Source organism: Glycine max, chromosome 2, assembly GCF_000004515.6.
Source record: "Glycine max cultivar Williams 82 chromosome 2, Glycine_max_v4.0, whole genome shotgun sequence".
Classification (NCBI taxonomy): Eukaryota; Viridiplantae; Streptophyta; class Magnoliopsida; order Fabales; family Fabaceae; genus Glycine; species Glycine max.
The window spans coordinates 7,947,481-7,962,671 of NC_016089.4; the positions used below are offsets into that span (position 1 = coordinate 7,947,481).

The 15,191-nt window shown below is 34.9% G+C and overlaps 2 protein-coding genes across 4 annotated transcripts; one reads left to right on the top strand and one right to left on the bottom strand.

Annotated features, from left to right (window-relative positions):
• Positions 1–995: 995 nt before the first annotated feature.
• Positions 996–1,559, bottom strand: LOC113000385 (uncharacterized). The gene has a single exon (XM_026126957.1). The coding sequence runs from the start codon at positions 1,557–1,559 to the stop codon at positions 996–998; it is 564 nt and encodes a 187-aa protein (XP_025982742.1).
• Positions 1,560–7,393: 5,834 nt separating this feature from the next.
• On the top strand, positions 7,394–11,229 carry LOC100784170 (peptidyl-prolyl cis-trans isomerase FKBP19, chloroplastic). 3 transcript variants are annotated; one of them, XM_041011747.1, is made up of 11 exons: positions 7,394–7,733; positions 7,815–7,854; positions 7,952–8,086; positions 8,234–8,319; positions 8,419–8,469; positions 8,912–8,992; positions 9,078–9,122; positions 9,972–10,026; positions 10,464–10,539; positions 10,617–10,761; positions 10,834–11,229. In XM_041011747.1, exons 1-9 carry the CDS (start codon positions 7,662–7,664, stop codon positions 10,466–10,468), a joined length of 570 nt encoding a protein of 189 aa, XP_040867681.1. In that variant the 5' UTR covers positions 7,394–7,661; the 3' UTR covers positions 10,469–10,539; positions 10,617–10,761; positions 10,834–11,229. The 3 variants fall into 3 exon arrangements, with proteins under 3 accessions (XP_040867681.1, XP_040867680.1, XP_040867683.1); XM_041011746.1 differs by having other exon boundaries at positions 10,855–11,229; XM_041011749.1 differs by lacking the exon at positions 9,972–10,026 and having other exon boundaries at positions 10,855–11,229.
• Positions 11,230–15,191: the final 3,962 nt, after the last annotated feature.

Sequence of the window (15,191 nt, forward strand, 5' to 3'; positions counted from 1 at the left end):
GAAATACCCTTGTCGATCACAAAAAGATAAAAAATACAAAAAGGCCCATAAAAAGCAAAAAAACATAAAAAGGGGAAAATACATAAAAACAGAAAGAGGGGAAAATACGTAGTTTTGAAGTTATATTTGCACACTTGATTGAAGGATGTCGTCCCTTGTAACAAACGCGTGGGGTGCTAATACCTTCCTCGTGCATAAAAACAACTCCCGAACCTTTCACGATTAAAGTTCGCAGACCACATGTTTTGGTTTTTCCCGACATTTTCCTTGAATAAGTGTTGGTGTTGACTTTGCACGTTCTCTTTCCTTGGAAGACGCACCCTTGAGTCTCGCGTCGCCCTCCCGCCGAAAGGTAGGTTGCGACAGAGTGTTGTACAATGTAGGTGGGTGTCATGTTCCCATTGTTGGATAAAAAATGGAATAAGAGAGGACACAAGGGTTGATTGACTAAAAGGGCTAACTTTTTTATGGAAACAAACCACGTGCTTGGTTCAAATCAAATCTTCTAGGATGAAATTTGTGCACCAAGAGCAACAACCCATAACGAGTTTTTAATTTCGTTCGAATCTCGGTTTACAGAACTCAGATTTGAGTGATTCCAAAACAAGAAGAAAGATGATGCTCTGAACTACAATTTAAGGTCTAGAAACACTAAAAATAGACTCGTAAAATGTGTAGAACGAACCTGAGAAAATTCAGACTGAAGGCACAATCTGAAGAATGTCGAAAGTGTAGACATGAACAGAAACGTGGAAAATAGAAAATCAAAGAGGCGCCATAAACAACGAGGTTTGATAAGCCTAGAGGATCGCCACAAGAATTGGGTGAATTCCTGATAAGATTAGTTGGTTCAAGGGAGAACCCTAGCAGAGACAAAGCTCACACTTTTGCCAAAACAACAATTATCCTCTTCATTCAGTTCCAAAAGCTTTTATACAAATTAGTTCTCAAAAAAATAAGAGAAATGTAAAATCCCAAGGTCTAAAATTGGGCTTTCATTCCAAGCATTCAACACATAGGACTAGCAAATCTCCCTTGTGGGCCTCTCCCTGCATTTGAACTGCCCTTACAATAGTCACCATATGTTCCACAGCTTCTTGGGCCTTTTTTGTTCTTGCTCTTATCATGGGTCCTCCTATGTCTTGTATTGGGTCTTGGGCTTCCATCTGGTCTTGGGCCTGGATCTGGTGGTTGTCATGGGCTTGGGCTTTAATGTCCACATCATCCCCTCCTTCTTGACAAGCATTTGCCCTCAAATCTCTGAAGTCATCACCTGCATCGAAAAGAGTGAGATCAACTACATTAAAAGTAGCACTTACCCCATATTCTCTTGGCAAATCAATTTTGTAGGCATTATCATTGATCCTGGCCAGTACTTGAAATGGACCATCTCCTCTTGGCATGAGCTTGGACTTCCTTTGGGAAGGGAACCACTCTTTCCTGAAATGTACCCAAACCCAATCACTTCGTTCAAATGTTACCTTTTTCCTTCCTTTGTTTGCATATTTTGCATACCCTTCCATTTTCTTCTCAATTTGGGACTTGACTTTCTCATGCATCTTCTTGACATATTCGGCTTTGACCTACCCAAACTTATCTTTAAATTATGAAATGTCAGGTAAAGGCAACAAATCCAAAGGAGTTAAAGGGTTAAAACCATAAACAATTTCAAAAGGTGACAATTGAGTAGTACTATGCACAACCCTATTACAAGCAAATTCCACATGTGGTAAACACTCTTCCCAAGTCTTAATATTTTTCTTAATAACAGCCCTAAGAAGAGTAGAAAGATTTATGTTGACCACCTCGGTTTTCCCATAAGTTTGAGGATGACATGTAGTTGAAAACAATAGCTTAGTACCTATTTTCCCCCACAAAGTCCTCCAAAAATGGTTAAGAAATTTAGAGTCACGGTCACTTACAATACTCCGAGGCAACCCATGCAATCTTACTACTTCCTTGAAAAATAAATCAACAACATGGCAAGCATCATCCACCTTCTTGCAGGATATAAAATGAGCCATCTTAGAAAACCTATCAACCACCACAAAAATTGAGTCCTTTCCTCCCTTGGACCGAGGCAAACCAAAAACAAAGTCCATAGAAATATCAATCCAAGGATGTTCAGGAATAGGTAATGAAGTATACAAACCATGTGGCTTGACTTTAGATTTAGCCTTTTTGCTAACAAGACACTTATTACATAATGAATGCACATCAGATTTCATGTGAGGCCAGTAAAAATGCTCATGCAAGATATCATATATCTTTTGAACTCCAAAATGCCCCATTAACCCCCCCTTCATGAGCCTCTTTAATAAGAACTTCCTTGATGGAACTCTTAGGCACACAAAGTCTCTTATCCTTAACCAAATAACCATCATGTTTAAAATACCCATCAAATGCAATAGGATAACATGTTTGGTAAATATGTGAAAAATCAGCATCATGTTCATATAATTCCTTAATGCACTCAAAACCTAGAAACTTAGCTTCAAGAGTATATAGTAAAGCATAACTGCGTGACAAAGCATCAGCAACCACCTCAGATGCATCGCATTCAAGTTCAAAGGATTTAGCAAAGTTAGGCAAAGCAAGTATGGGTGCATTTGTTAATTTCTCTTTCAGGACAAAAAATGTTTTCTCTTGTTCCTCTCCCCATTTAAATCTTGCATGTTTCATAACTAGTTCATTAAGAGGTGCAACAATAGTACTAATGTCCTTCACAAACCTCCTATAGAAACTAGCTAAGCCATGGAAACTTCTCACTTCACTCACATTCTTAGGAATTGGCCACTCTTGGATTGCTTTTATTTTCTCTTTATCTACATGCACTCTACTAGAGTTAACCACAAATCCTAAGAACACAACATGATCTTTACAAAACGTGCACTTTTCCAAATTTGCATACAACCTTTGTTTTCGAAGCACATGCAAAATAGATTTTAAATGTTGCAAATGTTCATCCAAGTTTTTTCTATACACAAGAATGTCATCAAAGTACACAACCACAAATTTTCCTAAGAACTCTCTCAAAACATGGTTCATTAACCTCATGAAAGTACTAGGGGCATTTGTTAGACCAAATGGCATTACCTTCCACTCATATAAGCCATACTTGGTTTTAAAAGCTGTTTTCCATTCATCACCTTCTCTAATCCTAATCTGATTATATCCACTTTTCAAATCTATCTTAGAGAAATAACATGATCCATACAATTCATCAAGAAGATCATCTAACCTGGGAATGGGATGCATGTACTTAATGGTGATGTTGTTGACAGCTCTACAATTTGAGCACATCCTCCAGCTTTCATCCTTCTTCGGCACCAATATGATAGGAACAATACATGGGCTCAAGCTTTCCTCTACCCAACCTTTAGTCATCAAATCAGTGACTTACTTTTGGATCTCTTAGGTCTCCTGAGGATTACTCCTGCATGTTGGCCTATTAGGCAACACAGCTCCTAGAACCAAATCAATTTGGTGTTCAATGCCTCTTAATGGTGGGAGTCCTTGTGGCATCTCCTTTGAAAACATATCCTGAAATTCCTGCAAAATAGATTTAACTCCACTAGGAAGTTCAAGGTCTGAATCAAGGGTAGCAATCTCCTTATTATAAAGTATATACATAGACTTCCTTGCCATTAAAGCTCCTCACCTCTCCACTTTTCACAAATAATCCATTCTTTCTCACTTTCTTTTCTCCACTTTTTCTTTTTTCTTTTTTCTCTTTTTCTTTATCTTGTGGGTCTCTCTCTTTCTTTTCTTTTTTCTCTTTTTCATTTTCTTTTCTCTCTTACTCTTTTTTTTCTCTCATGATACTCTGATCATCACAAACCTCTTTTGGACATAATGAAACCAAGGTAACCTTGCGGTTGTCATGATAAAAAATGTATTTATTTTTGTGACCATCATGGCGAGCTTTTTGATCAAACTGCCATGGTCTCCCAAGAAGCACATGGCTAGCTTCCATAGGAACCACATCACACAGAATTTTTTCCTTATACTTCCCAATAGAAAACTGAATCTCCACTTGCTTATCCACCCTCAATCCACCTTCCTCACTAAGCCATTGTAGCTTATAAGGTCTAGGATGGGGTTTAGTCTCTAAGTTCATTTTCTTCACCAACCTAGCACTAGCCACATTTGTGCAACTCCCTCCATCTGTGATCAAAGAGCACACCCTCCCTTGGATAAGACACCTAGTATGGAATATGTTTTCTCTTTGGCTTTCCTTACTCTCCTTGGCTATCCCTCCTAACATCCTCCTCACAATAAACAAGTCTCATTCAAGGATCTCCTCCTCTTCCGCACTCTTTTCTTCACTTGATGGTTCAGAATGAGAACTCTCACTTGTGATTTCCCCATAATCTTTTAATATCATAACTTTCTTAGTAGGACATTCAGAAGCTATGTGTCCTCTACCTAAACACTTAAAGCACTTTATGTCTCTAGACCAAGAATTGTTGGCCACTTCCTTGCCCCTATTTTGGGTGGGCTGTGGTGCAGCCCTTGGGGTCCTATTGGATGAAGTTCCCTCTTTCTTAAACCCCTCCCTCCACCTAGAGTTATCAAAATTAGATGAACTCTTCCTCACACTTTTTTTCTTTAATTGCTGCTCCATTTTCATAGCATGATGGACTATATCCTCTATCTCCACATAATTTTGCAGCTCCACTACATCCCTTATATCTCCATTCATCCCATTAAGAAACCTTGCCATGGTTGCCTCCCTATCCTCCTCAACATTGGCTCGAATCAGGGCTATTTAAGGTCTTTGTAGAACTCATCTACACTCTTACTCCCTTGGGTCATTCTTTGGAGCTTATCAAGAAGCTCTCTATGGTAGTGAGATGGAACATACCTCCTTCTCAACACTCTTTTCAACTTCTCCCAAGTCTCCAACATAGGCTCTATATACCTCTTTCTCTCCCTTTGGAATTGATCCCACCAAACTAAGGCATAGTCAGTCCAAGGTAGCTAGCTTGATCTTCCTCTTTTCAGTTAGGGTGTGACAAGAGAAAATTTGTTCTACCTTCAACTCCCACTCAATATAGGCTTCAGGATCACTTTTACCCCTAAATGGTGGAATGGAAACTCTTCCTTCCTCATCTCGGTTTCCTCTTGGTTCTTCCTCATTTCCTCTCCTTCTTCTCCCTTCATGCCTCTCATGTCTATCCCTATCTCCATGTTGGTCATTTTCCCAATTCATATTTTGGTTTTCTAAACTCTCAAGCCTCTCATAAATTCCCTTCGTATGCTCCCTCAACACTTGGTTCATCCTTTGAGTTAAGGCATCTAACAAAATCCTATGATCTCTAGTAGGGGATGGAGGTCCCTCACTCTCAGCCATGAATAGAATCTAAAATAAGAAGACCTCACCAAAGTGTTTCACACAATTAGGCTTTTCAATAAATGTACTCTCTAGCCTTTTTCTACTCGTTCTCTAACTTAAGGTTCTTACAAGAATCAACAATCTATGATCAAGAATCACTTTCAAGGGTAACAATCACAAGGCTTGACACAGAATTTTGAACACCAACAAAAGGGAAGTAGCAAAGAACAATTTCACTACCAACAAACAAGAACAAATTCTATGGAAAACAAGGGTTAGAGAAAACACTTGACACTTAGGAATTTTATCAAACAAGTGGAGTGCAAGGACATTTAATGACTACAACTGTTGTACTTTTTTTTTATATACTGAATTTAATAACAACAGCCACAAGTTGTGCAAATATTTTTTTTAACACCAATTGCTTCTAACAATGAAATTTGTAACCTTGCAATCAAACTTTTAAGTTGCAACCACTAAGTTACTAGATTAGCATTCCCCACAAGACAAGCTCATGTTTAACACTTAATAGAAATCAACACCAAGAACAAATATGCAGCAGAGTATAAACAAAACAAGAAATTGAAAATAGCAAACAACCAAATTGCACCATCCGAATTTTAGCAAACAAAAATTAGGGGTGAGTCAAACCTAAGGTGTGACCAGAATTGATTAAGAGAATGGAGAAAAAGGTAACTCAATTCCAACCCTAGAACTGAGCTCTGATACCAAATGATGGGAACAAACCAAGACAACAACCCAAAACGAGTTTTTAATTTCGTTCGAATCTCGGACTACAGAACTCGGATTTGAGTGATTCCAAAACGAGAAGAAAGATGATGCTCTAAACTGCAATTTAGGGTCAAGAAACACTAAAAATAGACTCGTAAAACATGCAGAACGAACTTGAGAAAATTTGGACTGAAGGCACAATCTGAAGAATGCCGAGAAACACTGAAAACAAACTTGTAAAACGTGCAAAATGAACCTGAGAAAATTTGGGCTAAAGGAACAATCTGAAGAACGCCGAAAGTGCAGACACGAACAGAAACGTGGAAGATAGAAAATCAAAGAGGCGCCACAAACAACGAGGTTTGATAAGCCTAGAGGATCGCCACAAAAATTGGGTGAATTCCTGATAAGATCAGTTGGTTCAAGGGAGAACCCTAGCAGAGACAAAACTCACACTTTTGCCAAAACAACAATTGTCCTCTTCATTCAGTTCCAAAAGTTTTTATACAAATTAGTTCTCAACAAAATAAGGGAAATGTAAAATCCCAAGGTCTAAAATTGGGCTTTCATTCCAAGCATTCAACACATAGGACTAGCAATTCTCCCTTGTGGGCCTCCAAGTGTTGGGCCTCTCCCCGCATTTGAACTATCCTCAGAATAGTCACCATATGTTCCACAACTTCTTGGGCATTTTTAGCTCTTTCTCTTATCATGGTTCCTCTAATGTCTTGTATTGGGTCTTGGGCTTCCATCTAATCTTCAGCCTAAATCTGGTGGTTGTCATGGGCTTGAGCTTTGATGTCCACATCACTTTTACAAGCAAATTATTAAAATGGAAGTGCATTTGTTTTTGTCGTCACGGGAGCAAGATGGAACTAGTGCACAACTCAATAGGAATACTCCAAACAAAAGGGAATTTGAAATGGCGGTCTAACTCGAAAATGCATCAATCACTTTAGCAACGCAATTATTTTTCTTGGAAACATTCATTCATTGAAAACTGAAGCAAATTAAATGCCAAAGACAAAAAATAATAAATGCTGATTGGCATTGACGCTTTTCAAAACATTCATTCATTGGAAAATGAAGCAAAGAAAATGCAAAAGGCATAAAATCAAATAATAAAATAATCATAAAATAATAAAATAAAACAATAAATGCACATTGACAATGACGTTTTTAGGCGGGAATAGGGACGCTTCTCATGACGACACGTTAGCACTTTCACGGCCACGTAAGCATACATAAGCATCGCCATGGCCTTGTTTGTATAATATAGATAGATTATTAAAATGGGATTGTTAAAAGTGGGACAGACAACGATTTACTAATGTACATAGACAGTGTCAGGGGTTTTCAGGAGAAAAAAACGCATGCACTGTGTAGGACTGACGTACATGGAGAGGATCTTTACTCACCTAGACCTTTTTTAGAAAATGCTACTAACAACGCAGAGAGCATGGGATCCACAAAGTAACTTTGGTCAATCAGCTGCGAGAAAAAGGAATGAAATAGCACAAAGTTTTCTCCTCCACTCACCCCAAACCCAATTCTCAACTCTCTCTCGCGCGTCTGTTTGTTAAGTTTTGCCATGCCATGGCGTCAATTATGTCCTTATCTCTTAGTTATGTTTCCCTCCCTAAATCTCAATTCTCAATCTCTGGTACGCAATTTCTTCGTTCATTAATTTTCCTATTTCTTTCCATTGCCGCACTCTCCAATGATTTTTATTTCTCCCCTCCAGGACCCCAAAAATATCTCCGATTCTTCTTCCTCCGCTTCCGGTGTGCCACTTGTTCAATTTTCTTTCCAGTCATCACTTATTAGTACTATGCTGAGTATGCTCCATTCTCTTTCTCATTTCTACTACCATGTTAGCAGGCAGGACGGCAAGTTGTTGTTGTGCGCCATTGTTCCAACGAAGAAAGATTCTTTTCTCTTCCATAGGCATCTTTGCCGGAACCTTGTGCAACATTCCACTCACCGGAATTTCTTTGGCAGCTGAATTTGCCGATAGTAATTCTCTATAAAAACCCATCTTTCATTTTTGAATATGATGCTATTGTGTGTTTTCTCTGCTGTGTTGTGTTGAGCCACGTGTTGATGTGGAAAGTATAAAATAAGAATATGCATAGCTACTAAGAATTCGCAATGTGAATGCAGTGCCAGCGCTTAGAGGGAAGGATTATGGAAAGACAAAAATGCGATACCCAGATTACACTGAAACTGAATCAGGACTCCAATATAAGGTGATGTAGTAGTAACTGTAAATACTCATGACCATGGGTTAATTAAGCATGTTTTCTATTATTAATGTTTTAATTAATTTATGTACATCATGAATGCAGGACTTGCGACCGGGGAATGGCCCCAAACCCAAGATGGGTGAGACAGTAGTGGTAATGCTCTGAATCGTTTCAACATTTTTTTTATTTAATTTTTTTGTTACGGTTGATTGGTTTAGAAATTCCAAGTCTGATATTAGCCAGTTAATTAAAAGTTGAAACATTCTAAGGCTCAAAATTTCCAATGCACTGGAATGATTTTGTATGGGATAATGAGATAGCTTTTGGACAGATTTCACAACTAAGTGAAGAAAAGAAGAGTAGGCTGCATTTCTCCCAGTGGAGTCTAAACAAATCTAAACCCTTAAAATTTATTGAGTTCAATAAAATGTGGATAGAAAAATAGTGTTGAATAGTTTTGAATGGTGAGATTTGCAACTGCACTCACTGCAATTACTTTTACAACTACAAGGGATCCACATCCTGTTCTTGACACTATTGTTCTCCCTTTAAACTAAAATAACTGAAGCAACTTTGGTCTTCCAATTTCTTTCAGGTAGACTGGGATGGCTACACCAGAGGTTATTATGGCCGCATATTTGAAGCACAGAATAAAACCAAGGGTGGTTCCTTTGAGGTATGAATGTTTTGAATCTTCTAACTGGATACTATAGGAGTGATTGATTATTACACACCTGTTGTGCTATTTTTATATCATGCAGGGCGATGACAAGAACTTTGTCAAATTCAAAATAGGTTATAATGAGGTGAGAGATCTCGTCATTTAATGATTAAACTAGTTCCTTGCAACTTGACTAGGATCTTTGTTATACATTGTGAATGCTATTTCATGAACAATGTTTACATTGTTGCTATGTGTGAACCAAGTGATCCAGAATGGGAGAGGGTCTTAACTATTTAGGGTTACTTGGATTAAAATACTATTTCTTTTGTAAATTAATCTTATATTTTATGTTCTTTTAGTAATTTTTTATTTCCACCACTGGAAATGGGGTTTTAGAATTTTCTTCTTGGTAATCGATACGATGTAAGAGAAGGATCTTGATTGAAACCTCCTTTGTGAAAATAAGTGTTAGCTCCTTGTGTTTCTGTTTTATCTGTACTCTTTAATGCATATATTACTCTTGGCCAAAGGTATTCTTTGGTTCCACTCCTATAACGAAATTGTGTGATAGATATGGCATGCTTTTTCGGCCAAACCACAAGGTGTCCTGTGCCCTTTGACTGTGGGATTAAACCCTGCTTGGGCATTGTCTTCCCTTGTCCACAAGATGCTTCATGTGGGTGCCATACAACATGTTTTGTGTACTTGTTTTCAACTGAATTCATCACAATTGTTAATTCACTAAAATTATCTCACTCCCTTATCAAAGTAAACAGATCCTTGGTAGGAACATTAATTCCTTGTTTACCTTGAAATAGTTCTTAGTTATATCCCTTACATCATGCTTCTTGATGTAATGCTTCACTTTGAAATTGCCAATGGACATTATCGATGGATGCCGAAAACATATTAGGTGCTCAATTGTGTTCTATTTTTTGGGTTCTGCAACTCTGTTTTGAAGACATATCTCTTATGTACTTTGAATGTTCAGGTAATACCAGCTTTTGAAGAGGCTGTTTCGGGCCTGGCTCTTGGGGCATTAGAAGGTGTTTCATCTATATTGCTAGAAATATTTGATGCATTCTAGAGTTCTTTCTTGCCATTACAATAGCCTGAACTTCATTTCTTTAGTGAAGAATAGTATTTTGATTAACATGCAATTGGAAAATAGCTCCATGCATATCACACCTACAATTAGCAGTTGGAAGTCCATGAGGCATAATATTATTTTATTGAACTGCAACTTCTATTAATTCTAACTCTGAATCTGGGGAACTTAACATCCTAACATTCATAAGTTAAAATTATGAATCACTGGGAATATTTAGTTCAGAATCTTCTATTTAAATCATTTTAATCCTGAAAAAAATATGAATATGATAGAAAACCTACACAAATGTATTTTGGGTTCATATACATATACTATGGAAAGAAATGTATAGGGAGAGATATACAAATTTCATTATGTTTATCAATGATGTAGGATAATTGTGCCCCCGGAACTTGGATATCCTGAGAATGATTTCAATAAGAGTGACCCAAGACCAACAACATTCTCGGTAAGAAGTGAATATCTATGTTCATCCACTATCTGAATGGATTATGAGGAAAATGCAATGCAAATATATTTTTACAGGGCCAACGAGCCTTGGATTTTGTGTTGAGGAACCAAGATTTGATAGATAAGACTCTCTTGTTTGATATTGAGCTGTTGAAGATTATACTGAACTGATTGATCAAATTTTGAATTGATTCTCAAATATCACCGTCAGAACATTGAGGTTAGTTTCCCTGTCCTAAGCATTAAGAGCCACAGTTGACTTAAATTTTTAATGCCTTATTGTTATTTTTAGTATCTTGTGTTTTGGTTGTAGGTCTACCTATTTACAGAGGATAAGAGGATGCATGCAAACAACTGTTCTGTAGAAATTTTGTTAATATTGATATTTGATGCTTGCGTCAAATGGCCTCGGGAATAGATGCTATGAATAGTAAGTATATTATGGTCTTCGTTGTTGGTTTCTCTAGTAATAGTAACATATGAGGCATTCAAAGCAATTCTCCCCCAACATTGGGATACTGTATGAGACTGTAAGTACATGGGATGGAGCATCATATGATCAATTAGAAATTAGTAATAGTTAGCAGAAAAGCAATAATCATTGTAATATGAGAACTAAACATAATTCAGTGAAAATGGGTGATTTTCCCATTACACTTAAATATCAAGATTAAACATTAGTGTTAAATCTGGGCATCAACATTGTACTTGAGGTGCTTCAACATTCTGGATAAGTAATTCATTGCTCCATTTTCCTGTCTGATTTATAAATCATAAATTGAATAAATCAAGTCATGTCATTGCCAAACACAGTCTTATTAATTTATAGAATAATAATCCCAATGAATATTTTTTAGCACCACTTTTCCTTTCACACCCGCGACCATGGTATTCTAGTTAACCTCAGTAAAAGGAGAAACCAACTCCAGTTCAAACGAGTTTTGATAGATACACAAGATTGGTTTTAATAGCAAGCTTATCGCATTAGGAAAAAAAAATACCGTAGTTGCAACAACTTACTATATCTGCTAACATATTTATTCTAAACACTAAATGCATGTTTAGATTAAAGCTTGTAAATTTAAGTTTGAGTTAAATTTAAGTTAGTAAATTGAGTTTGCAAAAATAACTTAGTGTACTACGAAATTGAGTAGTTTTCAGACAAAATTTTAGTTGCACATAGTTTTGAGGATAACCAAACTATGTTTAGCATTCAAAAGTACTTTTTGAACAGTTAACCAAACATGTCCTAAATCATTATACATTAACAAATTCCTTTATTAAAAAAAGTTTAAATATGATTTATAATGTTCATAGTATTAAGTTCTGGATTATTAGTTTTTAAAACATTTGATCTATAAGGTTAGTTTTATCAAGCGGCAAGTCAATCGTGTCGTTCACATCTTTGCAAGAGCACCTCGTTTCTATGCTAATTACTGCATTTTTTTTATTTTAACCTGTATGTATGATCTTATTTTGAATGAAATGCAATAAGTTATTTCTAGTAAAAAAAAATAAACATTTGATAGAAACAAATTAAAGCATGCAAAAATAACTCATTAGCATCGGTTAAATTGAAGGGTTTGAATAATTTGCACAAGGTTCTGAATTCAAATCTTGTTCATTGTAAAAAATAAAGCATGAAAAAAAGAGGGGCAAAATTTAAACATAAATAATAAGGATTCGGTAAGATCGAGAATCGCAATGTAGGGATTCAGATAAAAATATGTTAAGCAGATTGAAGGATAATATATATATATATATATATATATATATATATATATATTGTATCTGAAGGATAATATTTTAAATTTACTGAAGCATAGCTCCAAAATTACGCGGTTTCGTTCGTGCCGCATAACGTTACCAAATTTGTCTTTTTCAACAAATTCTGGATTAACAATTGAAAGACGACATGCGATTCTGTGATTGCATTTGGTGAATCTTCATGCCATGACAGATCAAGTCAAGAATATGATTAAACAGAGTGATTGGACAATGTTTTGAAAAGTAATAAAATCATAAAAATAACTTGACCATTTTTTTTTAATAAACGTTTAGTTAAATTAAGTCTTCTGAGCTCATAGGATTAAAGCAAATCTCTAAACTTTATAAATTACTTATAAAGATACTTATATATCGTTCATTAACAAAATCCTTATATTATTAACAGAGCTTAAATTTAGGTCCATGTGAAATATGAATTTAATTCTTAGTAATTAGACGAAGCATGCAAATTCAACTCATTAAATTACTCCCATCATTTTAAATAGAGAGATTTACATTAATTATTCCTGAAGTTCTGTAAAATTATATGGGCATTCCCTATTTTTTCTTAACTATCACACTAACTTTCCTTGTAGGAAATATTAGTATAATATATGAGGGTGCGCAGAGTGATATTTTCAAGCATTAAAAAAATAGTGTAGGAATAAAAAAAAGAGAGTAATTTTATGTGTAATTTGAAAAAAATTGAAGGAGTGCGAGTGTAATTTTTTCTTTTTAATATCATACATACCCACAACTGAATAGATGGTTTTATGTTAAATCAGAAGGTTTTTATGATAATGAATACATTTAATTAAATTACATATCAACTAATCATCCATTATATAATTGCATTAAATATTTTTTAAAAATTATCATTCATAATAATTCTATTCAGTTCAGATATAATTATCTCTCATAAATGGTACTTGTGTTCTAAACAAAAAGAATTACAAATTAACCAGTACCAATTGGTGTATATATATATGGTCGAAATTTGATAAGCATATAGACACACTATTGGAAAAGAGACGTTTTACGACGGTTAAATTGGGCATATAATGACGGTTTTGAACCGTTGTGTAAACGGACATTGTAAAATACCAAAAAAATATTACGTCAATTGCAAAAAATTGTCATTGTAAATTGAACTTTTTACGACGGTTATTCTATAACCATCGTGAAAAGTATTTGATATTTAAGACGATTCATTTGGATAACCGTCGTAAAATGACGTTCTTTTATGTGGTATACTAAAACGGTTATCCAAATAACCGTCTTAGTATGTCAAGCGGTAATACACTTTCTACACCGGTTATCCATAATCGTCTTAGTTTCGCACGACATTCTACATCGTTTTGTTAAACAACCGTCGTAGATTCTCATCATATCCTAAGGCGTCTATAAGAACTGTCTTTGTATTCATATTTTTTTTTGGATTTATTTGTATTTATTTATTTGTTCTTTTTTTTTCTCTGGTATCTTTAAATGGCATACATTGGTGGACCACAAAAAGTATCATAATCTTTTTCAAAAATTACTTTTATTTGAAAGTATTTCTAAAAAAAATGTTAACCTAAATGAATATTTAATTGAATAGAAAAATATAAACTATAAGAATGAAACAACTAATACTCAGAAATATCCATCTCTTAAGCCATGAATAAATAAGGGATTTAATGGTGGTAGAATTTTGTTTACTAATCTACATGATCATACACTGCTAAGAGATTTAAAATATCATGGTCCCATATAAAATTGTTTTGTTTTCCCATTCTCCAGCATCGCAATACATGTTAAAATAAACAGTAAAAAGACTATATATTTGTCAACTAGCCTGAAAAATCATTAATTAATCTTAACAACGAAATTGCTCCCAAATGCTCCTTAGCATTTAGCTCATAAAAATATATCAGACCTGAGTAACTCTCAATAAGGCAATCATCACCATAGGTCCAAGTACATAGTATTCTTTGAAATCGAGGATCCTTGGCAATCATGTTATGTATAAAAGGGATAAATAAATACACGCAGATAAGTAGAATTGAATACCAAGAAAGAGACTGGAAACATGATGAACAACTCAATGTCATGATTCATCAATAATGCAGTGTCAGGACAGGAGAATTTAATCAACAAACAGAGTGTGTAAAAATTTTAGGGTCAGTGTCAACCTTTTAGTGTTTACATATACCCTAATACCTATTTTGGTAGGTGCATCACCTGTTCTAGCAAGCATTAGTGGATTGTAACTTCTATATCTATTAGGCATCTTTAATTAATGTCTTTAAAACCTATAAGAGCATGGTAAATGAAAGTTCAAATCACATGAACTGAGGCTCTGTAAATTTAAAAGAAACTAAACAGACAGAAACTACTATCAGCATTTCTAATATCTGCTACAGAAAACATCAGCTCTAAGTATAGTAATAGTATAATCACATATGTAATAAGCCATGCATCAATATAGCTTACCTTTATTTTTTTAGTTCCCTTTAAAATTAATTTAAGCAATTAAAAAATAAAAATTAATTTATTTCAGTTAAAGATCATCATAAAATGTTACTTTATTATGTTAGAGATTAAAAAAATAATTTATCAAAATTTAGTGTTTAAAAAAATACAATTTTAAATTTTAGGACAAGAAAATCACATATCTCAAATTTATGAACTAAAATAATAATTAAGTCGTGATTTTAGATAAAAATAACTTTGTGAATTTTTATTTGGGTTTAAATAAGTTTTAAAGTTATTTATGTTTGATTTTTTTTATTTTAAAAGTTAAAATGTTAGTATAAATAAATTTTTTTTTATTCAAGACAATTATCTAAAAGTCGGGCAACAATGGAACGACAGTGACAACAAGCTTCGTGGCTTTTATTT